Genomic DNA, 26,551 nt, shown 5'->3' on the forward strand with positions numbered 1-26,551 from the left:
TTTGAGGTTGCAATTTCTAGGAAAAAGTTTATGTTTAACGGTCTTTACCGTCCCGTGTTGTTGTCTTATTTGTCGTCTGCTAGTGAACTGCCCTTCGAAACAATGCTAAAGGTAGGTCTGCGCGTTTATTAGAAAATGAGGCGTTGCAACTTTGCTGAAAACTACATATTTGAAACACTGTGGCCACCCCCTTACGCTGGCATTTGGATTACTGTCACGCTTTTCATCGCTCGAACTCTGCTTTTTAGCGGGCAAACCTAAACCACCTAAACTGCGGCCGCCAGTACACAGCGCGTCAAGTCATCCGTGTTTTACTGTCACTTCTAGGTTCGAAATGGACGTTTACGAGAGAGAATTTGGTGACCTGCTCCACTACAAGCCTAAGATAACCGTCTACGAGCAGTTTGTCTTGCAAAACTTGCACAGAATGCTGAGGCTGTACAATTTTCTGCCTCGGAACATAATCATGCTGAGATTCGAAGAGCTGTGGCAAAGGCATCTCCTCAGACACCCCGAGATCAGGTAAGCAATAGATTTAATACGCGGGCATCCAGCGTGTAAGCGTTTACGTGATGAAACAGAGCGCGAATATAATTCGTAAAACATTTCATTTCCTCGCAGGAAGACCCACGAAGAGGAACGCAAGAATCCTAGGAAGTCGCGTAGGCCAAATAGACAAAGGTATACGATATTGAAGGCATAAACCTGAAACAGCAGCGAGCGTAGAAGACACTGTTCGCTGACATAACACGAATACTAAAACTTAACTCCAGTCTCTGTCTGGCATTGTGTCGTTAACAGCTGGGACCAATTAAGACATTGCTTTCAAAATCGCAAGAACAGTGGTGAAATAGCTAACAAATGCATCGAGCAGACCCAACACTCGGGTTCAGTTGAATAGATATCTCGAAATAAACCAGTGCCACTCCACAGTGAGGTTGAATGTGAAATGTCCTCTTGCTCGCAGTCACTTTTCAGAGGTAGAAATGGCCAGTTTACTCCTGGCCCCTGCCTTTGTTCCACTTATATTAAAATACTAACCACATTAAGAAGACCTATATTTATTTTATTTTTTTCATGGCCAAAAAATAGGTAATGAATATACTCCCTATTACAGTGAGCACTGCAATCCTCACACCTCTAAGAAATTCAAACAAATTCAGACCTTATCACTGTTCGTTCATCCAGGATTCGTAGTTGCTACACCCTCAGAATCGTAACATTTCTGACATCCGTGAATTCTAATCGAATTTTGCCTCGTCCCTTCTCGGTTTACTGTTGCCTTGTGTTAGGCTCCAAGTTGCGACTTGCCATGGCCCATTTCTAAAATCCTTTGGTCTTTCGACGATGACAATTCAACGTCTCTCCCTCATTTGCAGAGCACCGAGAACACTAGGAAAAAACGCCCTTCGTACACGGGTTTCTGACGATGTCGACCTGTACACATCTCCCGCACCCAAGTCCAAGGCAAGCCGAAAAAGATGGTCCACCAAACAGGAAAAACGATCCAGTCCCAAGGCAAGTAGAGCGAGGTGCTATCCGCCGCTGAAGATTAAGACGTTGAAGAGGACGTTGCCAGTTCCCAAGGAGAACCATGCCACACCATCGACAATGCTTGCTCCGCGAGAAAGAAGCAGACATTTCCTTCCCTGTACAAGGTCTCCAGCGCACGCAGCCGACAACGAACTTGGCGGGGCAGTCTTGGTTCAAACAAACTCAAATGCGAAGTCGTGCGAAGACGACGACGAATGTCTCAGCGATTCGGCTGCCATGGAACAAAACACCGTTCTCCAGAAACCCATCGAAAATGAAGAGAAGAGTCTGCCCTTGCCGAGAAACGATCCAAATATAGGAATCCGAAACTCTTCTATACCTAATACAAGATGCCCACCAAGAACCCCTTTGGCAAATGCCGCTGCCGAACGGGAAGACGCTGCCACGGCGGAGGAAGCCATCGAAATGGGCCGGATGGGGACGCCAAGCAACCGCAACAAACACGAGAGAGAGATTAAGACAGTGCTATTTTCGGAACCAATGTCCCTGTGCAGTAGTGTCAGCCACGAAGAGATATATGTGCGGGACAGTGCACCCGCGGAAATGTCGGCTGCCACAGAAGACGTCTTCGAAGAACTGGTGAACCAATTGACGAGTCCCATTGCTGCACGCGAGAAAGGGAAGACTTCGATGCTACTCTCGGAACCAATGTCTTTGTGCGATAGCATCGTCCTGGGAGAGAACAGTGCACGGAGCTTTATGTCTATAAAGGATGCCTGCGACAGACCAGTAGATCCTTCGGCCTCAAAAGAACGGAAATCGTTTCAGCGCAAGCTGTCGCTGACAAGGAAGAGTGAGCCTTTGCAGTCAAGTGTTACAAACGAAGATGCTATGCATGCTAGACCGATCAGCAAAAAGATGCAATTGAGAGCTGATGAAGAGCTCAAGATTTGTCCGGTGCACGAGATTCAGCGGGGTGAAAAGCAGATTCTATACGAACCACCGCAAAGATTCGGAGATGCCGCGAGTGAGACGGCAACACAGAACAGGCAGATTGCGGAGACTCGTGCTGAGAAACAGCCAGTCGGGTCTGAGAAGGAACAACACCTTTTAGGCACGATTCAACAGTCGCGATTCGTCCATAACAAGCTGGAAATACGGCCAGCTGCTGCAAAGCGCTCGGATGGAAAACACCAGATCTCCCCTCCAAACGGAATGTCGGGGCTGGCGGATATCGTGCGCTCAGCACGACCCCGAAAATTTGAGCACTGCAAAGTCTCGCAAGGAAGCGAGCCATCCGAAACGGACGACACCGCGGATGCGGCCACAAGCCGAGATCAATGCAATGCGTCAAGAGTTGTGGGAAAACTATCAGCAGTCAAGCAGACCGTTCGACAAAAAGTTCACAGCTCTAGAAAGACAGAAGGTCGTGAAACGACAGTAATACTGCCAGGTCCAGAGAGCAGAGAAGCGACTGAGGGACAATCTGAGAAGCTGGATTCGGCATGCATCAAAGAATCATCAACGTTGAACTTCTGCCATGCAGAAGCGGAAAGCGAGGGCAGCTGTTGGCCAGAAAGGACTTGGAAAAGCGCACACGCGGAGGACTGCAAAACTCCCAGGGCTGAGGTAACAGACGGTCCTTCACTTTCAAAAGGCAGAGATGGCGCAGCATCTCCGGAGTTTGCGCACAATCCGTACGCAAAGTCAATTGCCATGGACCAAGCTGGGCACAAAAAGACAAAAATGCCAAAAAGAAAAGAGCTACCATCCAAATACTTCCAGGCAGATCCTATTCCAGGCACCGAACACCCAGCCCCTCCACTGCAGTGGAAGATGAAATGGAAGGACACCACCGAGCGAAAGAAGACGAAATGTACACCCGGAGCTGGGGTGGCAGACGTCCACGATGACCGGGAAAGTCCGTGGGACGACTCTGGGCAGGACGACAAACTGTTCCCTTTCATAACCAAACGAAGGCGTATAGACAAACGAAAAGGGGGCAAAAAAGCGACGGACAAAGAGAGACAAGACAAAAAGACGCCAAACGAAGAGCGACCTGGCAGAAGACAGCTGCTCGAGGACAAGATTGCAGACGTAGACCTCGTCGGAGGAGTATGCAACGAAAAAGAAATGGTACGACCCATTGCAAGAGACGTCGGAAAGAAAAAGCACGATAAGAACCATGTTGATAACGTGCCCGATGAAGGCAGGCATTGCAAAAAGAAGCCAGACGAAGAGCGACTTGGCAGAAGGCAGCTGCTTGAGGACAAGATTGCAGACGTAGACCTCGGAGGAGGAGTATGCAACGAAAAAGGAACGGTACGACCCATTGCAAAAGACATCGGAAAGAAAAAACACGATAAGAACCATGTTGATAACGTACCCGACGAAGGCAGGCATTGCAAAAAGAAGCCAGACGAAGAGCAACCTGGCAGAAGACAGCTGCTCGAGGACAAGATTGCAGACGTAGACCTCATCGGAGGTGTATGCAACGAAAAAGAAGCGGTACGACCCATTGCAAAAGACGTCGGAAAGAAAAAACACGATAAGAACCATGTTGATAATGTGCCCGACGAAGGCAGGCATTGCAAAAAGAAGTCAGCCGAAGAGCGACCTGGCAGAAGGCAGCTGCTCGAGGACAAGATTGCAGACGTAGACCTCGGAGGAGGAGTATGCAACGAAAAAGGAACAGTACGACCCATTGCAAAAGACGTCGGAAAGAAAAATCACGATAAGAACCATGTTGATAACGTGCCCTACGAAGGCAGGCATTGCAAAAAGATGCCAGACGAAGAACGACCTGGCAGAAGACAGCTGCTCGAGGACAAGATTGCAGACGTAGACCTCGGAGGAGGAGTATGCAACGAAAAAGGAACGGTACGACCCATTGCAAAAGACGTCGGAAAGAAAAATCACGCTAAGAACCATGTTGATAACGTGCCCAACGAAGGCAGGCATTGCAAAAAGATGCCAGACGAAGAACGACCTGGCAGAAGACAGCTGCTGAAGGACAAGATTGCAGATATAGACCTCGGAGGAGGAGTATGCAACGAAAAAGGAATGGTACGACCCATTGCAAAAGACGTCGGAAAGAAAAAACACGATAAGAACCATGTTGATAACGTGCCCGACGAAGGCAGGCAGTGCAAAAAGAAGCCAGACGAAGAGCGACCTGGCAGAAGACAGCTGCTCGAGGACAAGATTGCAGACGTGGACCTCGTCGGAAGAGTATGCAACGAAAAAGGAACGGTACGACCCATTGCAAAAGACGTCGGAAAGAAAAAATACAATAAGAACCATGTTGATAACGTGCCCGACGAAGGCAGGCATTGCAAAAAGAAGCCAGACGAAGAGCAACCTGGCAGAAGACAGCTGCTCGAGGACAAGATTGCAGACGTAGACCTCGGAGGAGGAGTATGCAACGAAAAAGGAACGGTACGACCCATTGCAAAAGACGTCGGAAAGAAAAATCACGCTAAGAACCATGTTGATAACGTGCCCAACGAAGGCAGGCATTGCAAAAAGATGCCAGACGAAGAACGACCTGGCAGAAGACAGCTGCTGAAGGACAAGATTGCAGATATAGACCTCGGAGGAGGAGTATGCAACGAAAAAGGAATGGTACGACCCATTGCAAAAGACGTCGGAAAGAAAAAACACGATAAGAACCATGTTGATAACGTGCCCAACGAAGGCAGGCAGTGCAAAAAGAAGCCAGACGAAGAGCGACCTGGCAGAAGACAGCTGCTCGAGGACAAGATTGCAGACGTGGACCTCGTCGGAAGAGTATGCAACGAAAAAGGAACAGTACGGCCCATTGCAAAAGACGTCGGAAAGAAAAAATACAATAAGAACCATGTTGATAACGTGCCCGACGAAGGCAGGCATTGCAAAAAGAAGCCAGACGAGGCGCGAAGCGACGAAAAAGGCGTCGACAAAACTGGGTGCTTCGAGAGGCAGATGACGGAAAAAAGCCAATGGATTTCCGCCAAACAGAATCGGGCGGACAAGCAGACAGAGAAGCACTCTAAGAAAACTGCATCGCTTCAGAGCGTTTCCATTGCGAAAAAGCTTGTGAGTGAAACACCTGGCAAATCAAAGTACGGCAAAAAGCAGCAAGGCGAAGGAAGGTCCAGCGACGAAGAGCCAGATAAAACGCAACAAGCAGAAAGGAAACCGTCCAGAGGAGTCCTACAGCAAATCAAATACCATAGAGAGGAAAATGGCAGAAAGAGGCCGTTTCAAGCGGTATCTGAAGAAAGTTCGGTCCATGAAAGGAGTCACCACGAGAAGCACCAAGGTGATGGAAAGTCTGACAGGATGCACAAAAAGAAGGTACCACTGGAAAAGGAAGCCAGTAAAGCAGATCAAGGAAAGGAAAACCGTAAACAGGTCGTCACAGAAGTCCCCAATGAAAAGAAACAAGACGAGTGCAGGTCAGGCAAAGAGGGACACAATAAAAAGGAACAAAAGATAACGAAACCAATCAAGAAAGCAAGAGACCGAAACCGAAAGGAAGCAGACTCCTTTTTGCTTTCATTCGAAGAGGAAGTAAATCGGGACTCGACTTACTTTCCCGACGAACTCGAACTCGAAGAACTGTCCAACGAAATTGACGATGACGACTTCTTGAGTGACGAAGGTCCCAACGAAAACATCCTCGGCAAAGAAAACCATATCTTCGGAGGAGGGGACGAAAAGACTGCGACCGGCGACGCTCGTTTCGTCCCGTTTTCGCTTGAGTCGGACGAAGACGGCGACCGACCAAAAGAAGATGCGGATGAGGCTTCGAATTTCTTCAGTTGCAGTTTGCAAAAGAAGCAAAAGCTGTCGCTCAGCTTCTCACAAAGGTCCTCAGACTCCGAGGAACTCTTCACATGGCCAGTGGGAGACCAACCAAAGGCAAAGCCCAAGAAATCGGTGCAGTTCACAGATCCAGGGTTCCAAGTACCATCCCCGACGAACGATGACGCAGAAAGTTTCGACACGTGTGAATCTGGCTCAAGAGCAACGACTCCTCCCTGTACTCCGTGGAAGGACATCGCCACCAGAAGCGTGACATTTCCAGATCCGACGTCTCCGGATCGGACAGACATGTATGGCAACGAAATCGTGGAAGAGCTTCGACGCAATTTCGAAAAACACCGAGCCATCTTGGCAGCAAAATGTGTACCGGACGTGAATGTAAGTACCTAAGCCGAGAGCTTTAATCAAACTCAAAATTAACTGGAAGTCGTTGCTTTTTCCAGGAACCGTCGCAAGGCTGGTCGGGATCGGACGACTACCCGATCTTACTGTCACGAGATCGACCAGAGTTCTTTGGTTCTTCGCCCGAGGATTCCCCGAAATTTGACGTATAGACCTCGAGAAAAGGCGACAATAACTTAATAGCCTTTTTATCGATGATGCTTGCCCAGTCTTCAGGGAGCGTTTGAAGAGTTCAAAAGCCGAGAAAGTTCCGGTTGTTTGTTCCGTTCAAGTACAATGTTTGTATGTTCAAACATTGAACGACAATGTTTGTTCTGTTCAAGTACAAATTTTATACTGTAAATGCAACCGGTTGGTTTGCACCTGTGTTAAGCTTATTGATACATTTGTGTTGGTTTTATTTCAATAAAAAAAAATGTGTGTGAAGTTTACTATCGTTCCTTTATTGTGAGCGTCTTCTTTGGATACAGTTTAAGTTGTTCCAGCGTTTGTTTGGGATTCAGGGTTGAAAGCTGAAACAAAGAAAAAGGAATATCAGTTCTGTGTCATGAAAACAACATTTACAAATGCAAGCTTTTGCACGAGTCTACGACACGGTTTGTGCCACAATCTGGCTGATCCTGAAATCTACAAAAACAAAGAAGAAATGGCTGCTTGTGCAACCGTAAGTGTAACATACTTTCGCTATCCAATAGTGCTTTTTTTTTTTAATGATTAAACACTAATTTCTGACCAGCAGGGATACTATATAGTGATACTTGATAGGTCTCGCAAAACATCAAATCCTAGAAAGCTTGCGTTTGACCATGGAAATATCGCTGCATCTATTTTTCTACATTCTAAAGCTGACCCAGGGTAAGTACTCCAACGAGGAATGTACCATTCTATAGAAGTGTAAATCTTTGTGCAGCTGCATGTTGCATCCTTTAGACATGGGAATTGTTCTTGTTCCAAGCGAAAAGGTTCAGTCCGCAACAACTAATCAAGCTCATGCAAAAAAAAAAAAAAACTATTTTCATTTTTTAGTAGTAAATGCAAAAAATTTACACCGCCAGTTCTCTATCCTTGCCAATTCTCGTTCTTGACACTATAGGGACCATGAAGCAATGCTGGGTTTGAATGCCTGAGACTTTGTTAACCACAAGTGGGACACGCACAATCCCAGGCAGCAGCACCACCGATCGAAAAGTTCTTTGTTGCCATCAGATTTCGAGGATGGAAATCGACTATTTCTTTCGGGCTCTCCTTCGCAAGGCTTATCAACACAGTCACGGATATCGCCCGGGCGCAAAAATAGTCGCACACGACCATCGCTGCCTTCTTGAGCAAGAGCAAAAAAAATTGTTTCATGGTCTCCAGGGGCTCGAGCACTAACCTCTTGCCTTCTCCAGTTCTTTAGGATCTTGAACCTCTCCAGTGGGTAGCCAAGTGCGTCCAAGAATGCCAAGAGAACGCCGAGCTCGCAGGTGGCGAGAAAACGACGAGTCAGCGTGCGGCCTGCCGGCAGCTTTAGGCGGATCTGAACCGTGCGTTCCGAAGAATCCGCTGGCGGCTCCAGTGGAACCTCGAACTATGGGGGACCAATGACAGACACAAACGTTAATCAGGTTAGAAAAATGTAACCCTAAGGTTTTCGTGTCGTCGTCTTGCCATCCGTGATTTACAGGATGGCTCCGGCGGATCTTGCGCCTTAAAACGAGCCATAAAAAATTGGGGCCTGCGCAAAGGAAGTTCAAACTTTTACCGAACGTGTATCGAGGCGGTCGTTTTTGGCTTGGGAAATTTCAAGGCCTAGTTCTCTTCTTGTAAAAAAAAAAGAAAAGCATGAGCAAAAAGCTTGCCAAATTTAATGGTGGACGTGTTTGCAGACAACTGAATTGGCGATGACGTAACCTGTGGCGCCATCTCCCGAAAGGCGCAGCGAGCAAACAGCACACTCTCTTGTCTGCTCACTGCACATGTCAAGAGATGGCATAGCAGTTCACATTTCTTGCAAGCTCGGTTGTCTGCAAACACATCCACCACTGACTGGCAAGATTGTTGGTCTCATTTTACGGGAGGAGAACTATGCCTTGAAATTTCACGAGGTAAACTTGACCGCCTCATTGCACATTTAATGAACATTTGAGCTTTCTATGTGCAGGCATCACCTTTTCCAAGTCGGTTTACAGTATGAGATTCATTGGAGTCACCCTAGTTTTCAAAATGGGTCAGGACATTTCATCAAACGTCGTCTCATTGAACACCTCGTAGTCAAGCGGTAGAAATTCTGACTTGGGAAATGCCTTTATTTTCCTACAGAGAGGGGAACTTTCGTCGCGCCCATCTTTGGGCTTGGTCAGAGGTCGGACAAAATACAACCCCGAAGTCGAGGCTCGCGAGCCCATAACGAGGAACCTTTGCCTCTTAGACTAGAAAGTTTTAGAGCAGCAGAGCTTGACAGTTGTCGTTCCATGCAAAATCAAGAAGACGCTACAGGCGCCGACAGCTTAAGAAATGTGGGACGTGGCTTATTGTGTTCACTCTTCTTGCTTCACGATTCGTCCTTGACCGTGCCTACAGGCTACTGCTGCACTTCCATTGGCTGTGGGGATGCTCAATAGTACTTGTCTCACCCCGAGCTTCTCGAGCTCACAGTGGCCATACAATAAATGCTGTGATTTTCAATCAAGGGCAAGTCAATTAGAGCCTTCTCATAATTGTTAGCTATACCATCATTATCTACCTTGACGTCAATATTGAACCTGATATCTTGAAGATATGAGAATGGAATCTAACACTGGATTCGTGCGAACCACGGGATTCCACCCAGAGTGGGTTCCCCAAACTCCAAGATTTCCTCCTTCGTTCCTGCCTAGGAGTTAAGTATTCTTCCAGTTTAAGCACTATACTAGCAGGTCTGAGTCATTCAATGATACATTGTTCTGCTAAACACTCCCTGGAATGTGCATTATTCTTTACAACATCTGTGGGCTTCTGAGCTGCTTCACCACATAAATACTAAGACCAGGAAGGGTTCCTCGTGTATCAGCTATGCGGTAGGTATTCCTTGAGATCGAAAAGTTTGAGCATCTTAAAATCCAGAGGCGCGTGAGAATAAAGAGACCACACAAATCGACGGGCAACCAAGTTTGGTGACAACTTCTCTACATGTATTGCAAAGCACTACCGACCTGTATTTCAGAAATGTCCAAATCGTTTAATTGCAAAAAGGCAAGAAAGAATTAAGTAAAACTTGGGGGTTCTACGTGCCAAACCAACGAAGGGCATCTGACACGCCCCAGCGAAGGACTGAGGATTCGTTTCGACCTCCTGGGGAACTTTTGACGTGCAACCGAAATCTCGGTTACACAACGCCTTGTCCGCAATAAGCCTTCGCCAGATTGCGGGCGTCTCTGCCGAGATTCGAACCCGCCACCTGGAGATCCGTGAGCCGGCACTTCGCACCGAGCCAGCTTAAAAAACGAAGAATAAGAATTATCGGAAAACACCCACCTCCTTCTTGGCTTCAGCAACACTGGCAGTCTCTTTTGGCACCGACGCAAGGCTGAGATTGTGGGGAGCAGTCAAGGCAGCACTCTGAGGCACTTCACCCATGGGAGCTTTCGCGCACGACGACGACGGCAGAACGCCGGCATCTTCGGACGGCCTCTGAGTGACACGAAGCTGAAGCTGAGTCCCAGGAAGCTTCAACGACAAGTTCTGCGCGCTAGGAAGTCCCAACCTCACAACCTGCTCGAGCAGCTTCAGGTCTTCCTCGTCGTCCGAAAGCGAGCTCTCGAGTTTCGACTGTTTGCTGACCGGCGACAACGTCGTAAGAGATTCGTCCGGGCTCGACACCGCTGTGGTCGTTTTGTCGAGATCCCCTTTCAAGAGTCTGGGGTTCTCATGCCCGCTGCCAGTCTGAACCGCCGGTGGTGTTGGTCTACACTGCTCGGCTGACACGCATTCAGCGTTGGACGCTTCCGTCGTCGTCGGTGGTAAACTCGGGGCACGATGCTGCTTCCAGGCCATGACCCTACCTAAACTGACGACTTCCTGCAATATCCGTCGGTCTTCTTCCTCGTCGCTGCTCTCGGCGCACAACCCGCACTCCGACGCCGGACTCATCTGACTAGACAATGCTGCTTGTTCGGCGACTGCCTGATTTTCGTTCCAACCGTTGGAGCCAGCTGCGAGATATTGCTCGCATTCAGCTTTCTTTGACAAAGCTGTTGGCTCGGGCGTGCTGGACAAGAGCAGCGGAGAGGTGGGCGTTCCGACATCGGAGCGTGCTTTAGAAGGTGTGCTTCTGGCGCTTGACGCAGCGAACGATGCCATTAGCGGGTCTTGCTTGAAGACCAGTGCTCGTCCCAGTCCGACCACTTCCTGGAGCAACTTGGCATCCTCTTCTTCATCGCTGCTCTCGTTGCAGAAGCTCCCGTCGCGTCGCTCCTCTGTCCCATCCGGTGGGCGGGCCGGCTTCGAGTCGTCCGAACTTAACGAGCAGACTTCTTTTGACGACCCGTTTTTGCCGGCATCCTTCCGTTGCTGGGCCGTGACGTGGACGTCGCTCAAACTGCTACTCTTCCAGTGCCGCATAGACTGCGGCGAGCCTTTTGTCACAAGGTCCCCGCTGCTCCAACTTTGCACATCGCCGACACCTCCGAAACGTACTTGCGCACGGTTCGTGTCTGGAGGTGACCCCTCGCCGTCATCTAACATAACGGTGTGACTAGATTCACTGATGGGTTCCGCCGCAACAAGCGGCTTCGTCGACTCACGCTCAGCGCTTCCGCTCCACCCGACCAGCGTCTGATGCGGACTCTCCATCTTTGAGACCTGCCAGCCGAGCTGGATGCACCGCGCAAGCACGTCTTTGTCGTCGTCTGAGCCATCGTCAAGGAGTTCGGTTTCGTCGCGTTTCGTGGGCGCCGCGACGGTCTCTTCGACGGCGCCCCAGCTGCCCTCACCGTTTGGGATGCTCAGGTCCGTCAACGACGCGGAATGCGAAAGCACCGAAGGCGTGTCTTCCGTGCAGTACACCCTCACGTAATCCTCCTCGAATGATGGCGATGCAGTGTTGTGCGGCGACGACATAAGGCAGTCGTCATTGAAAGACACGTGCTTGTGTCCGTCAGGCGGCTTGACTCCGTCGCGGAGCTGCTGCGCCTTGCCACGTTCCGTTAACGGCGGAGAGGGGCGTTCCGTCGACGCGTCACTGTTCTGCGCGCGGGGAGCTCCCCACGCTTTCCCGCCACCGCTCAAGTCCGTCAGGGAGGCGGCGTGCGAAAGCATGGACGGCGTTCCTTCCGTGCAGTACACCCTGACGCAGTCGTCCGCAAAGTAGGGCACGGCCGTGTCTTCGTGCGACGTTCGCATCAGGCAGTCGTCGTTGAAAGAGACGTGTTTGTGTGCGCTCTGCTTCGACGACCGCTCGCCCGCCCAGCAACGCTCGCCGCTGCCGTTGGCGAAAGGAGCCGGAGGTTTTGGGAGCGCCTCGAATCCGTCGTCCCAGTCAGAACCGACGCCACTGGGCAGGCAGCTGCTGTCGACGGTAAGCGAACTCAGACTTTCAGCTCTCGAGTAGCCTCTCGGCGTGCCCTCTTGAGCATAGCGCCTCTTTGTGTCGGCAAACACCTCATATCCTTCTGCCGTCGTGACTTCGCTGTGACCACCGCACCTCGACGTTCCACCCAAAGAGTTCCGTCGCTCGCACGCGCTGCCGCCGCTCTCCTTGGGAGCCGAATCGTCGTCGACTGTCAACGAGCTCAGACTGGTCGCTTGCGAGATTCCGCAGGGCGTTCCTTCTTCCGCAAAGCTTTTGGGCAGATCTTGGAAGACTCCGCCCACAGGCTGGGGGAGGGGCTTAATGCAGGGAGGCAGGCGGAAGGCGGGGCGGCGGGAAGACCGGCGGGGGCTCGGCGGCATCGACTGGCTGGGCGAGTCGGGTAGGTCGCTGGGGGAGATGGCGCCACTCGTCTGGCGGCTGCGAGCGAAATCGACGGCAGCCAGTCAGAACTACGCGAGATTCAATCCATCCAATCAAATTTCATGCTTTTGTTTATCGAGAAACTGCTAAAGCTGACGGCATGCACTATATTTTTTTCTTTTTACTTCTAGATCAGAAAACAGAGAAGTATTAGCGACAAATGTAAAATAACCGATCACACCATAAAAAAAAAAGTACAATTATACTCCGTGCCACTATTTGTGAGCAGTGCAGGCGAAGGCAATGCCACGCGAAGAGAGAAAGGGCAAGCACTAGGAAAGTGGGATGGGAGAGGAGAAAATAGAGGGTGAGGGGAGAAAGGGAGAACACTAGGAACGTTAGAGATGAAAGAAGGTTTCTCTCCTCTTCCACAGCCTTAGTGCTTGCCCTTTCACCCTTCACCTTCACCCGTGCTGTTCGCAACTAGTGACACGAAGTAAGCGAGAAGGTGAATCAAGAAATGCACAAACCTGAAATCGCCGACCGCCGATCCCGGATCCTCCAGTGCGACCTGCTGTTCGAGGCTGCTCAGCGAGCCCAGGGAACTGCTCCTCGAGAACATGAGCGGCGTCTCGTTGGACATGTCGCCAAACGCCACCACCGCTGTCGCCATGGACGGCTTGTCTGTCGAAGGAGACGCCAGAGAGATACGTCGGGTACGGTACACCTCTTCAAAAATATTACTATGAGGGCTAACTGACAAGTGAAGAGACTGCTTCCGTTTTTCTTTGCAAGGCGGGGCAGTGTTGTGCCGATGTTTGTGAAGGAAATACATCTGAACGTCTGAGCCTGCAGTCCGACTGTCGTAGTCCTTGGCGTTTTAACGCAGCAGGCGAAGGCACCCGATACGTGTTACCACGGCGTACGACGAAGATGCACTTGTAAAAGCACGGCCAAGGTGCACGACTGCATTTAGCATTAAAGAGTGGTAACTGCGCTATAACGCTCTTCACATATACCGAAGTTATTGCCGTGTGAGTTCTGAACGTTTCCAACACTGAAATAGAAAGAAAAAGCTCAACAGAAGGAAGTTCCCTTTATATACAATAGAGTGAACTTCTACTCGTCTTTGTGGTTTGTTTTTTTATGGCTTTTTTTTGCACCGTTTCTTGAAATAGAGCTGAATAAAGGCCGCAACGCTAAAAGTGATGTTGCAAAGCATTCTTCTATGTTTCCTTGAGGCATTTTCCAAAAATTCTATCCAATATATTGAAGGCGAAGGATGCTACGCTGAAAAGAAAAAAAATATCCAGAGCCTGAAGAGTTGGTCACCTATTTCTGAATAAAAAAAAAAGATTGGACTCGTTATTTTTTTTAACAGCCCTCTCATGTTTAAAAAATTACTATAAAACCACTACAGTTACGATAACGAAAGAGGGGCATGGAAGACAAGCGGACAGCACGCTCAACCATTTACACTATAGTTACCGACACCATGATAACAGCACGGAGATCCTTCAGTTGTCCCGCCTCCAGAATGGGCTTCACACCTTCGACAGTGCTTCAATATCTTGTGAGCCTCGAGAGTGTATGCGCAGCCAAAGCACAGTGGAGGGAAACAAGTGCATGCTGAAGGCTGGGCGTATAAAGCATAGTGCCTCGCAGTTTCCATTCTGTGAACGATCATAGTGGCTTTAGAATTAAGCCTGCCTACAGAAAATTCAATAATCCACACTAGAGATGGATAAACATATCAGTACAGATACAGTACAGAAGGAATACAAGTGTTGCCTAAATGTACGTTGATCCACTATGTCTTTCTCAAAATAAAATTTTACAGGGTTTCTTTCACCGCAATGGGAAAACAGTGGCCGACGGAGTTTTTGAATATGTAGAGCTGAACAGCACCAGTTACCAAAAACGGGCTCTATTTCCCCATTAAACTTTTTAGAAAATCACAAATTTTGATCGAGATAACGGTTAGTTGTGAAAATTTTCCATCCGGTTCAGATTGCTAGTGTTATATTCGGGCGGAGAATGAGCGTTTGGTAATGCATATTTCATTTGTGTAGTGAAAAACAAACAAAAAAACACTACATTTTTTGGGCAATAAAGTTGTAGTTTGGTGGCAACATTGATTAGAAACATAGAAATCTGAACAAAGACTATCGGTCACGAGTGACATCTTTCTGACGACTGACTCGACGTCACGCACACCCTCCCTCCCCGATGTTTCCGTCTGGCTTCGACAAAAATCAGGTCCAAACCGAAAAATGAAACGAAGCGTTCACGCTTGCCGTTTTTCGGCTGGAAGCGCACGTGCTTTCCATATTTGGTTTGAGGCCTCTTACCTCTGTGGAAAAGGAAGTAAAAGAAGCCGAGAGAAAAATGTGGGAGGAAAGAATGCAAGGAAAATCAGCTCTAACTATGTATAGGGGACAGAACAGGAAATAAGAAAGAAACACTGGCATGATAATTCATGGGGGAGCTTGTTGTTATTCGAGTCTAGAACAGGAGTGTTGAGGACTAGGACATAAAGGACAAAGCATGAGGAAATAGATATGCAGTGTACCGTATATGCCAAGGGGAAGAGGAGGCAATAGAACATGTACTGTTGAGCTGCACAGGGTTTGCTCCCACCCTCCCAGAGGGGGTGACGGATTTAGTCAATGTGCTGGGGTTTACAGAAACCCCAGCGCACCGAATAAGACGAGAATGGATGATAAGTACACTTTAATAACGAAGAGGAGATTGAAAGACTGGCAGACATTATCAGGGGAGAATTGAATGACATACAACTAGCACAGCTGGGAACAGGCGGGACAGAGGAAAATTGGAACTCCCTCCCGCGTGGCTCCGGCCCAAAGTCTCAACCCCGTCTCCCAGTGGGCCCAGTGTTGGGTAACGCCAACTAGGTTTGACCAGAGGAAAATTAGCTTTGTTCGAGACGTCTCTACCTTTTTTGTTTTTCCCCACGTTTGAATGTTTTTTTTCTTAGTTTCAGGTTATTTAACATCATGGATGTTAAATAACTAAAAACTTGCACTTGGAGCAACTCTTTAATATATGGCATTGCAGTAAACAATTATGTTCAGAGATAGTTCAGGCTCCTGTTGAATGTTTGAGCACAAAAACTGTACAGAAAAGGAAAAAAAAAAATGCCCATGGCATGAAAGCACAAGTTATTGAACATACCAGCAAAGGCAGAACATAGGATATAAAAGCCAGTGCTAAGAAACTACAGAGGATTGAACATAACAGCAGAGAGATAGCCCATAATATCAAAGAAATGCCAGTATTCACAAAATGCAGGGGTTGAATGCAGGAGCCCAAAGACAGCGAATAGGCAAAAAATGTCACTGCTGAGGAAGTATAGAAGGTCACATACAGTCTCCTGCAATATGAAAGAACCACTGGGGACGCGCGTGGCCCAGATGGTGGCTGTGGGTGCTCCGGCAATCGCATTCTACCCCAAAACGGGAAACCTCAGTCAGGGCTCAGCTAAATCGCTACACACGCTTATCAGTTTCCTTGCAATGTGATTATTCTCTCTGTTAAAGCAAGAGATTCGTGCCATTCTTCTAACCAATGAATGTGCTCTTCAACAAATTTTATCTTTTAAATATAGGACTCGGGTATTACTTTAACATTTGTTTATTTGGCAGTGCCTGTTTCCACTACAGCAGAAACGACTGATAAGAAACAGTGATGACCAGCTCGTTTCGAGCTTTCGTGGCTATATCTCTGGGCATGACGCCGGTGAAGCGCGCTCTTCCGCCAACCCGGTATCAAAAACTCTTAAGGGTGTGTGTGCGATGAAACCTCTGGGCGCAACCAATCAGAGGGACAAGGGAAGTGGAGAGGAAATAAAGGAGAAGGAGCCGCAGACATTCTCATTGGTCTGTCATGAGCAACATCTTTTTGATGACTGACTCAACATCATGCACACCCTCTCCGTCCTGCTCACCGAAAGTCATGTCCAAACCCAGAAACAGAACGGGAAGCGTTCTCGCTAAAGGTGCATATTTCTAGTAGCCGTGATGGGGCGACTCTGAGGGGTCATGATGTGAGTGACTGACCGTGAGTGGAACCTCCTTGTGACTGTGAGTAACCATGATGGGGCGAGTTTGAGGGGACTTGATGTGATTGGCTATAAGTGTTTGGCACGGTCGAACTTTATGATGTGAAGGGCTGTGACTTTCGGATGGCGGTGTACTTTGTGATGTGATTGAGAACGACTTTGATGGGCTTCAGATTTTGGTGATGTGATGGTAAGTGGGTCCTGAAATGCCGACCTATGCTTCTCTATTTCCGTTTTTTGGTTTGGAGACCGCCTTTGTACGTGTTCAGGCATGGTTGAGCCCCGAGTGAGTAGTGTTATTCCCTAGGAGGAGAATGGAATCGCCTGAAGCGCGCATAGCGCCCCTGCCCGCCGCCGTCACGGTCACGCGCTCCCAGTGGGTCTCTCATATTGCAGGAGACTGTACCAGCACACAGGTAGTTCATAGGAGGGAAAGGAGGGAAGGGGGAGAGAAAACAGGAGCGGGAAAGTAGAGGGGATAAAACTTGTCAGTACAGGGATAGAAATAAAAAGAGCTAACATGCCAGTACTGGGTCTGTACAGGGGAAGAAACGTACCGATGACAGGGGCGCCGTTTGCACCAGAGCAAGTGGCAAAGTAGTTGAAACAGCCTGGGTCAGACTTCGCACTTTGGACGCTGCTCAAACTCCCCGACTTCTGCAGAGCCACAGAGCTGGGAAAGCTTTCCGCGCTGTTGCATCGTCTTCCCAAGAGCCTCAAAGTCGACTTCGTCCGGGTTCTTTTGGAGTCGACTCCGTTTATATGCGCCTTATCCTTGGGCACTTCGTTTGGATGGACGAAAGGCATGAACACTTTCTCCGGCGAAATGCTGCCATCAGCTGCGAGATGCCCAAAGAAAGTCTCGTTAAAGAAAAGCTTACAAACAACAGTGGATCTACCACGCGGGAGGTCAAAACAAAACAAAACAAAGAGGAGACGGTCTTACTTCGTTCAACGCAATTTGGCATCTTGCTGAACGTGAAACGACTTCACGACAAGTAGCACGGGGTAGTCCGGCACAGCATCGCGTGAAGAGCGGTTGGCTAACTCGTCTGAAATTTGGGGTTCGCGAATGACTGGTCGACGGGGTCAGGTGGTTGTTCAGCGATCATTGGAGAGCTGTTCGACACACGACACTTCGTTTACTTATCGCATTTCATGCGATTTGTGATGTTTATGTTTTGAAATCAGGTCGGCGATGTCTACGACGACTGTGCCGATTGTTTATTCCCGGTCTTTCTGGCTCGCAGGAATCCAAGTAACAAGTTATTCAAAACCAACAGTTATTTTAAATAAATTTAAGTAACAATTAACATAGTTCAAAAGAACTTAGCTTTATTTTATTTTAAATAGCGAATAAAAATATCAAACGCTTAATTTCTTTTTACTTAAGTTAGCGGCAGTTTGGTTTATGTTTGACGCCGACGGGCCGACGACACTGGTAATCAATATGGCGACGCCCACGTGGATTTTGTTTCTGTACGCATCTGCATTGGGTGCTGTTCCGCCGGTCTGATTTATTTTGTTTCAGTACGAGTGAACATCAGTTCTCTGTTCAGTCGTCTTTTCATCATGAAACAGAGAACCAATAACAAGCTTCCAAACAACCTGCCCCAGTTGCAGAACCTTATTAAAAGGGATCCGCTTTCGTACAAAGATGAGGTGAGTGCTTCCGTGGGGATCGTGCTTACTGACACGCACATTTATTTTCCTTAGACATATTGCGAAAATTTGGGGCTCATGATAGCTTTTTGTTAGTGATCTTGGAGATATCGTGCAGCGGGATCCGGCCTAACATTGCTTGTTGTAGTCACTCGGGGACATCTGTCAGTGTAGGAACCACATTGTGCTCTATGTATATATCGCCGGATCAAAAGAACATCTCGTTACGCGGAGCTGGTGTCATCGGTTTATATCTGCGACCTATCTTAAAGTGTGGGCCTTCTTCAATCTTTCAATGCGAAAGCATTAACTGGTCTCATGGAGCGAGCCGATGTCATCAGTTTGAAGCGCGAAAACGGCACCTTAAATCTTTTCTCCAAGTGTAGCCAGGGGGGCTATGTTGCACGTTTTGAACTCCCAGGAGGCTAGGGAGAGGGAAGTGACGTCAACAACGCAGCAAATGCAGATTGGATGTTGATTTTGTTTTCTTCTGTCAACATCCAATCTGTGTTTCCTCTAGTCGTTGACGTCACTTCCTTCTTCCAAGTCTCCTGGGAGTGCAAAAAGCGCAACATAGCACCCCTGCTCTCAGCTAGTGCCACTAAATAAGCTACGCTTCAGAGTAACGACACTTCGCCATATTGTGTCTTAAAATCATGGTTGCCAGTTATCTGAAGCTTTATCTGAAATCTCAGGAAACGTCTTTCCGCCCTCCACAAATGTTTAAACAGTTCGCGAAAGAGCAAAGCAATATTTCATGACCTTCCTAACACCGAGTCTAATGCTGAGGAAGTCGCACTTTTGAATCATGACGATCGGCAGTTGCGTCTGCTCTGCATACGAGCCAAAATGGCGACGCCCACAACAATGTAGGGGAACGGAGTGCCGATACTCTAAGCGCAGCTCATTTAGTGGCTCTACTCTCAGCTATGAAACCACGCGAAAAGCCTAGACACGGCAGGTCTAGAGCACTATATAGCTCCTACGGAGCAGAGTAGCGCAATCCTTTGAACCCCGTGTTTTGCCGACAACATGGCCGACAGAGCGGCTCGGCGCGAGTCACGTGGTACTCAGGGTTCCAGGAGGCGGCTCGCCCTATGGGAGAATACATGGAGTTCGACACAACACGGATGATTAAAAAATGAACGGCGAGTTCACACTTTTCAAAACTAGTCTGTCGTGAAGTTAGTAAACACTAAACACTTTATCAAAGTTTTAATAATATCGGATGCGTGTGCAAATTTTGAGAAGGCAATTTCCAAGGCAATGGCGTTTGAAGCAGACGATTTTTGCTCGCAGCGGAGATGGGCTTTTCGGGTTGGCCGGAGCGGGTCACGTGAATGGTGTGACGTCGCCGTGTCGTCTGCTGCATGATGCCGCTCAGGCAATTTTTTTAAAAAAGTCAGGTCCTTGCGGGGCACAAATCTTAGCGCAAATTATTCTAAAGTGTTCCATTATTATGTCAGACGATTGCGATTCTGTACATTCCCACAATACTGAAGAAACAACGATTTTCTCACGTTTTCCATGCATTTCTGACCGCAGTTGGAACCTCCGGGCGTTCGCCGAGAGGCGGCGTTCTAGATTGCGCTACTCTGCTCCGAAGGAGCTATATAGTGCTCTAGGCAGGTCAAGAACGAAGCGGAAGCTCCTCCCACTTCTTCCCACTTTAGTAGAGCAAACGCTCTACTAAAGACTGTCCGCTCCGCTGATGTGGAAAGGGGTGGGAGGAGCTTGCACTTCATTCTTGACCTGTCACCGGCTATTCGAGACTCCAAGTAACTATAGGTGGCGCCACTTATTTTCCAAAATGGCGCTTTTAGTGAGGGTCGGAGATGCGTGCCGCTGTTGAGCCTGTCTAGTGTGCTGGCTTCACCGAGCGACACAAATTATTTCTGGTAATACGAGGAAGCTAGAGTGTTATGAGCGCAGGTCACCTCTTTATCCTGGAAGCAAAAACGGTGCTTAGCCTAATACTTACTCCAGGAGGCACGACTTAGTTCTGGAGTGAAACCGAAACTAACCTCTATTTTGGATTTAATTTTTCAATATAGTCTTAATTTAGGATTATTTCACAACTCAAGATGTGTCACATCATAAGTATTTAGTTAAAGAAGTTGTTCGCGCTAACTTTATTTTGTGACATACATGTTTGATCAAAGAAAAAAGAGTTTGAGTTTGAGAAGCTGATATTTGTAGTTGTTGAAAAAATCAGTGCTGATATTTGTGCGTTCTCGCTGCCTTTTCTCGCTCAGATAATTGTCATGGTAAATAATGAACTATGGGCCTTTTAATGGGTTTTTAAGTATTGAGATAATTAATTGGTTTAACATTATTCCCAGCACAAGAATAAGAGAATAATTCAAATTTTTACAATATGTCCACAAAACGTATAAATTAATAAACGCTGGTCTCACTACTACAACCCAAAGACGGAATCCGAGTCAGACAGCTGAAGTGTGTGTGTGTTCTTTATAGCAACGCGTGACGCATAGGACTTTATATTACATCCAGTGTTTGACTGTTCGTCTATCTTGATAACGATGTCAGAGTTTTCCATATGCTAGAAAGAAAACAAGGTTATACGCTTCTGGAAAGACTATTATGGTTATACGGCGTATTTTTGTGATCTTGGCGTTAATTGAGGGCATACATTGCCGCCACTTGTATTAATAATAATAATATCAAAATTCAGATATTTTAATATGTAATCTTTCAAGCTCTAATACAATTTGTTGCTTATAATCTAATTTCAAACGTGCAAACAAATATGATAATCAAAAGTGTGCTCATTATCATCACTGGTGCCAATTGCAGCATTTTCAATTACCAACTAATAAAATAAAAATAGTTTAAAATCAATGCAAACATTCTAGCTAATGTGAGAAGTTCATGTAAAATTACATTAATTGTGGGTAAAGTACCTATATTTTGCTATCAAAGTGGCGACTTTTGACAATCGTCAAAACGTCCAAAGTCACCGCCAATTAAGTTAATAATTTTTTTATAACATTTCAGTTCGAAGGAACGTCTACCTGCTTGCTTGCTGCTCACTGCAGCACGTTTCGTTGACGTTGGAAGCCGGTGAAAAATTGACGAGTTTTAGTATTGCGTATATGGAGCGAATGCAAGCGCTGTATGTTTGCGTTAGCTTTGCGTGCTCCACACTGCACGTGCGCGGAGCCCAAAATTGCGGTCTTGGATGGTGCATGGCGATGAGGCGCACGCACAACGTCGGGCACGCGCACACCGCTTTTGTTTGTTTCTATGCGCAATACTAAAACTCTCTAATAAGGTACAATCCCATACCGGCTGCAGCACTACGTTGGGACAGTGGAGAATGTTGTTTGCGTTCAGAAATGACATTTCACGAGCCATGATCGCGAGCAGTTCCGCCGTGCCCGCTGAGCAGGAGAATCGGGGGACCCTCACTAGAGCGCTTCCTGTTTCCACCGCGGGAGGGCGAGCGTCGAGCTGGAGACGCGAATAGACCAACACGCAGCCCTGTTGTCACGCAGCTGCGGTGGCGCTGTTGACGGCACTGCGCATGCGCAGACGCTTCACTTCATGCACAGTGCCCACACCTTGTGTGGGCAAAAGCGGGCTTGTTTGTAAACAGCGTGTCGGTCTATAATTTCCCCGACCCCGAAGGAGCGAAGTAAAGCTGATGAATTTTCGGCTTCGGTCCCATTGGCTGGTGCGCGTCGACGAGGCTCTTATTGGCCGCTGCGCGTCAGTTTCGACGATCGCTCACCCGATGGCGCTGCGTGTCCGCGAGGCAGCAGCTCTGCTGTTTCACGCCCAAGGTCAGCGCGCCGTACGCCACAGACGAAAGAAGGGAGCGAAGAGCGGCGTGCGTGCTTTTGCATTCACAACTCATAAGAAGTGCTTAGGTTTATTTGTCTTGTGGTCTTCTTTTTTTCTGTGTATTTGTATTCTTTATTTAACTCTGCAGAGTTAGGTCACCACAAAAAACTGCAGGCTCATACCCGTAGGTTTGTGATGCCTTGCAAATCACTAAGAGTACAGCTATACGCACTATGTCGTGCACCTTGACCGGAAAAGGCTATACGCACAACGCAAAACTCTTATTGGTTACAATGAGTTTCCGAAGCGGTGAAGTAGCTTAGTGGTAAGGTGTATGCTTCATATGCAGCAGACCCCAGTTCAGTCCCCTGTGTGGGCTTACTTTATTTTTTTTTTTTTTTTTTTTTTCTGGAACATTTTTGTCTTTTGGCATTTGGCAATATTTACGACTTTGTTTTTTTACGATTAACACTGAAAAAAAAAAAAAAAAAGAATGTTGTCGACGAAATTTTGCTGAACTAAATGGTATGGGACTTCCTTTCCGGAGGTGCAGTCATGGTGCTTGGGTTGCTGGCTAGACACCGCGAAGCAGCGTGTATGAGAGGGGGGGGGGGGGGGGGGGGGGGGGGGGCTTAAGTGAGTTAATAGTTTTGTAATTAGCAGCTGCACACTACCGCCGCAAAGCGGCATGAATGCAGGCGGGGGCTGGCTTAGCACGCTCCCCAGTGATACACGCGCCGTCCGAAAAGGGTGACCCAAATGGCGTGAGCTCTCCACATCGTGCGTATAGCCCTTTCCGGTCGAGGTGAATGGCATAGTGCATATAGCTTTACTCAATGACTAATAGGTATGTATACATAGATACATATATATATATATATATATATACAAAGAAGAGAGAAGATTAGTGGAGGAATGGCGAAGAAAACACGTATCAGCTCGTTTGTCACACGAGCGCCAGTGCCGTTTGGATTAAGAATGACTTCCGGCTGCATTCAATCCTAGCTGTTTGTGGCAGAGTCATGACACTCGACCCTGGTTTACTCCTCAACATTCCAGTTCCACCTTCAACTCCAGTACTACCAGTCACTCCTGCAGGCATTTCGTCTGCATCCCACGGAACAGAACAAGGCGCTCGAGGAGCTTGTCATGTTCCTCGCGCAGGTATGGATGGATAAGGGACCATGCTAGGGGTGCCCTTTAGTTGTCCTGTGTCCAGCGCAGGCTTCCTTCCTTGGGTGACTCTTATCGTAGAGCCTCGAGTGTGCCTGCTCAGTTAAAACACAATAGATGGCAACGAGCATGGGTGCTGGAGGTGGGGCATCGGAAAGCGACGCCCTGTCTTTCTCATCCCCCCGGTGACGATGACCGTCACAACGATCCTCACTGGATCATGCTCAGTTGGCAAACCTCTGCCGAGGCCTAGAGCCATTTTCTGCCCCCATTAAATGTAAGCAATGAATGTGCCATCTTTTTATCGCAGTGTGACAAGAACAGTCGCTGCGTGCAAGAAGGGTGGTACTTTAATCGATTGGTGATGAACATGGGAAGTGGGGGGGGGGGAGGTTCGGCTTCTGCGAGCAATCATTGTCAACGGAAGTTGGTCTACTGACAGTATTGTATTCTTATGACATTGGTCCCAGTTAATATGAAGTAACACCTCTCCTTTGCAAAATCTCTGAAGGCTTTTTTTTCTTACTTTTTCTCAGCTTGGAACATTTGAGGATTTTGTCCAGAATATAGCGATTGTCGATAAAATTTGTGAAATAAAGTATTGTTTTATTTAATTTTTTTTACATAGAGGTCTGGTTGTGAAAGTTGTTCTGCAAACTGAAATTCAACTATGTCACAGAATCAAAGAATCATACAAAATACTAATGATGATTTTAAACGTTTTTGTGGGCTATCGAATTGGGTAAAAACAGTCTTGCAAAAACCTGGAAAAGAATGGGACTATGGCAGGCACTCTGAGTTATGTGCCAAATACACCTTGATTGCAGGTATCCTACTAGAACAATGAGCCAACTAACACTTGTGCGTGCTCCCTAATTGTGGTGAATAACCTATGCTGTTCTTCACGAATTTGTTTCAACACGGCTTTGTCGGCAGGTCAGCCAGTGCTTCGAAGAGGACATGAAGTTGTTTCCCCAAGAGATTATGGATCTCCTCAAGAACTACAGCACCCAACTTGATCCTGAAATGAGGATGGTAAGAAACCACTAGGTCTCTACGACTCGTGGAGAGCCTGAAGCTCTGTTTTCGGACATAGTGTGATATTTTGGATTGGGCGATAAGAATTGTGAAAGTTTCATTGCCCTTTGAACTCCTTGTGGCAAGAAACCGTAATCGTTCTGCTAATGCTTTCATACATGGCTCTCAACTTCAGTAGCGGTGCTCGGTCACGAGCAAAAGGCAAGAAGAGTTGCTCAAGCAGAGTAAACCTCTAAGATGCTGTTATTCACAGGAGTCTGGTGCTTGGAAATTAGCCCTCAGGAATTTCTGTCCAAGCTCCTGCAAGTTACTCTCAGAGGAGTTTGGAGAGAAACTCCTGTGACATTGTCAGAAGGTGTTTGTGCTTATCCATGCACTTGCTTTTTTTTTAGTCTGGTATAGTAATAAGTTTGTTTGAAATGGCAGGTAAAGGAGAGTTAATTGAATGGGGCCTATGCTGTGCTGCTTTTCTTTTTCTGCTAGGCTTTGTTGATATCCCTTTGAGCTGTGAGCAACATTACTTGATCGACTCAGTTGCAGAACTGCCCACATACACCGCTTCCACCCTCAGTACATCCTCACTCTCACAAAGAATAGCCTCCCATTATTTGAAGTGGCACGACAAAGGGCAGAAAAGGTGGCATTGCCTCCCCCCCCCCAGATATTTTAAAAATTTAATGTAAAGGATAGGAGGAGAGGGCGGAAAATCGCTCTCGCCCTCTTGCCACCACCATCGTCACCCTCCCATGTCTCGTACAGTCCCGACACCTCTCACTACGGCATGCTTTATAGAATACACAAGTTTTTAGATGGCACTTAGAATGACAGATGCTGGCCTCTCACTACGGCATGCTTTATAGAATACACAAGTTTTTAAGCATGGCTTCTAGATGGCACTTTCTTTACCATAGTATCTCCAAGGAATAGAGTTTTGCATCAAAGCCTCTAGATTGCACTTAGAATGACAGATGCTGGCCTCGGGAGGGAGAGAGGAGAAAGTTTTGCTTCTCCGCAAAAGTTGTGCTGCTGAGTTCATCCTGTAACATTAACTATGGGTCAGGAGTGTCCCTTTGGTAGAGCTTCCAGAGCTGAAGTGAGGCATCCTTCGCTGCCTGCAGACATTTTGCCGCGCCCTCATCCTGCTGCGGAATAAGGGGCTCTTGCAGCCGACAGACCTCCTCGAGTTGTTCTTCAGCCTTCTGAGGTGCCAGGACAAAGCGCTGAGGGCATTTCTCAAAAACCACATCATCATGGACATCAAGAACACCAATGCAAAGCGGAAGGATGCCAAGCTGAACACGGTGTGTTGCCTCAAGCTATTTTATGTCGGGTTTCAATCGTTACAGTGTGCTGTTTTAGAGTAGTGGGCTCTCAAAAGCAATTTTTAATAATGGTAGCCATGGTATGCATGCATTTCAGATTTCGATTAGAAAACAAACGGTAGAATTTCGATGGTACAATCACGGCTGATACAAATTTCGGGATGATACAGATTTTTTGAAACCCCAGAGGAAAAGCCTGATCTCTAAGGTGTTACATTTTGGGATAGTGCTAATGCCCTCTTGGGCTGCGGTGGATGATACGAACGAAAGCGCCAACCATCTCGATTTTAAAAATATCAAGGGACATTGAGGTAAACAACATTGCAGCGCTTCCCGCCAATCGGGTAGCTGTATTGGTATTTCAAGAAAGGGCACCTTGATATTTCATTCTACTAGCTCAGATCGCATTCCATAAAGCCATGAACGACCCCTTTGCGCAGCCGCAGTAATCACGGCCAGCCGCTGCTGTGTGAGAAACTGTGAATGCCACAGTAGCACGCGTAGAGAGCTAGGGCTAGGGTGTTCTACTCAAGCCCTAGCTGAGGTATCTTACCCACGTCTAGAGATAGGGTGGAAAAAACCCCTCGAAAACCGATCCAGGAGGCAGCGCAGTACCGGCGGTATTGCACTGCCTCTGGGATCGAAGCAGGCTTCTCATCCAGAGTCGTCTGTTTTCACCGAGTATGGATGCATATCTAATTACCTTTCGGGAGCCTGTTCTGGATGAATACAATTTTCGGATGATATAAATATTTATTGCGACCCTCAGATATTTTTATCATTGAGATTCTATGTGGTACATACTGATTGCTTCAACATAAAAAAGTTTGTACTATTCTTTATCATGGGTTG

The 26,551-nt window shown here is 47.6% G+C and overlaps 3 protein-coding genes across 4 annotated transcripts in view; 2 read left to right on the forward strand and 1 right to left on the reverse strand.

Moving 5' to 3' along the window:
* Nucleotides 1-38: 38 nt before the first annotated feature.
* On the forward strand, nt 39-7,131 carry LOC8027219. 2 transcript variants are annotated; one of them, XM_040501426.2, is made up of 5 exons: nt 39-111; nt 328-522; nt 622-681; nt 1,380-6,681; nt 6,747-7,131. In XM_040501426.2, exons 2-5 carry the CDS (start codon nt 335-337, stop codon nt 6,855-6,857), a joined length of 5,661 nt encoding a protein of 1,886 aa, XP_040357360.1. In that variant the 5' UTR covers nt 39-111; nt 328-334; the 3' UTR covers nt 6,858-7,131. The 2 variants fall into 2 exon arrangements, with proteins under 2 accessions (XP_040357360.1, XP_002407624.3); XM_002407580.5 differs by having other exon boundaries at nt 102-522.
* On the reverse strand, nt 7,128-17,919 carry LOC8027218. Its single transcript, XM_002407579.4, has 6 exons — nt 17,644-17,919; nt 17,255-17,536; nt 13,147-13,300; nt 10,201-12,673; nt 8,081-8,275; nt 7,128-7,217 (listed from the first exon to the last, which is right to left on the reverse strand). Exons 1-6 carry the CDS (start codon nt 17,663-17,665, stop codon nt 7,137-7,139), a joined length of 3,207 nt encoding a protein of 1,068 aa, XP_002407623.3. The 5' UTR covers nt 17,666-17,919; the 3' UTR covers nt 7,128-7,136.
* Nucleotides 17,920-18,131: 212 nt separating this feature from the next.
* Nucleotides 18,132-26,551, forward strand: part of LOC115316601 (protein SDA1 homolog) — a 29,273-nt gene continuing 20,853 nt past the window's right edge. Inside the window, exons 1-4 of the mRNA XM_040211686.1 lie at nt 18,132-18,359; nt 23,226-23,330; nt 24,276-24,374; nt 25,496-25,678. Of these exons, the coding sequence (XP_040067620.1) occupies nt 18,270-18,359; nt 23,226-23,330; nt 24,276-24,374; nt 25,496-25,678 (477 nt within the window). The 5' untranslated portion in view covers nt 18,132-18,269. The remainder of the gene's footprint in view (nt 18,360-23,225; nt 23,331-24,275; nt 24,375-25,495; nt 25,679-26,551) is intronic.

Source organism: Ixodes scapularis, unplaced genomic scaffold (assembly GCF_016920785.2).
Source record: "Ixodes scapularis isolate PalLabHiFi unplaced genomic scaffold, ASM1692078v2 PGA_scaffold13__105_contigs__length_92229423, whole genome shotgun sequence".
Lineage (NCBI taxonomy): Eukaryota > Metazoa > Arthropoda > Arachnida > Ixodida > Ixodidae > Ixodes > Ixodes scapularis.

What these genes read in the sequence shown, in the direction of transcription:
- LOC8027219 (XM_040501426.2), top strand. Translation starts at nt 335, where the DNA reads ATGGACGTTTACGAGAGAGAATTTGGTGACCTGCTCCACTACAAGCCT. An exon ending in CTCAGACACCCCGAGATCAG is followed by an intron (nt 523 to 621) that starts GTAAGCAATAGA and finishes ATTTCCTCGCAG; the next exon opens with GAAGACCCACGAAGAGGAAC. An exon ending in AATGTGTACCGGACGTGAAT is followed by an intron (nt 6,682 to 6,746) that starts GTAAGTACCTAA and finishes TGCTTTTTCCAG; the next exon opens with GAACCGTCGCAAGGCTGGTC.
- LOC8027218 (XM_002407579.4), bottom strand. Translation starts at nt 17,665, where the DNA reads ATGCCAAATTGCGTTGAACGAA. An exon ending in AAACGGCGCCCCTGTCATCG is followed by an intron (nt 13,301 to 17,254) that starts GTACGTTTCTTC and finishes CTCCTTCGACAG; the next exon opens with ACAAGCCGTCCATGGCGACA. An exon ending in TCGGCGGTCGGCGATTTCAG is followed by an intron (nt 12,674 to 13,146) that starts GTTTGTGCATTT and finishes TTTCGCTCGCAG; the next exon opens with CCGCCAGACGAGTGGCGCCA.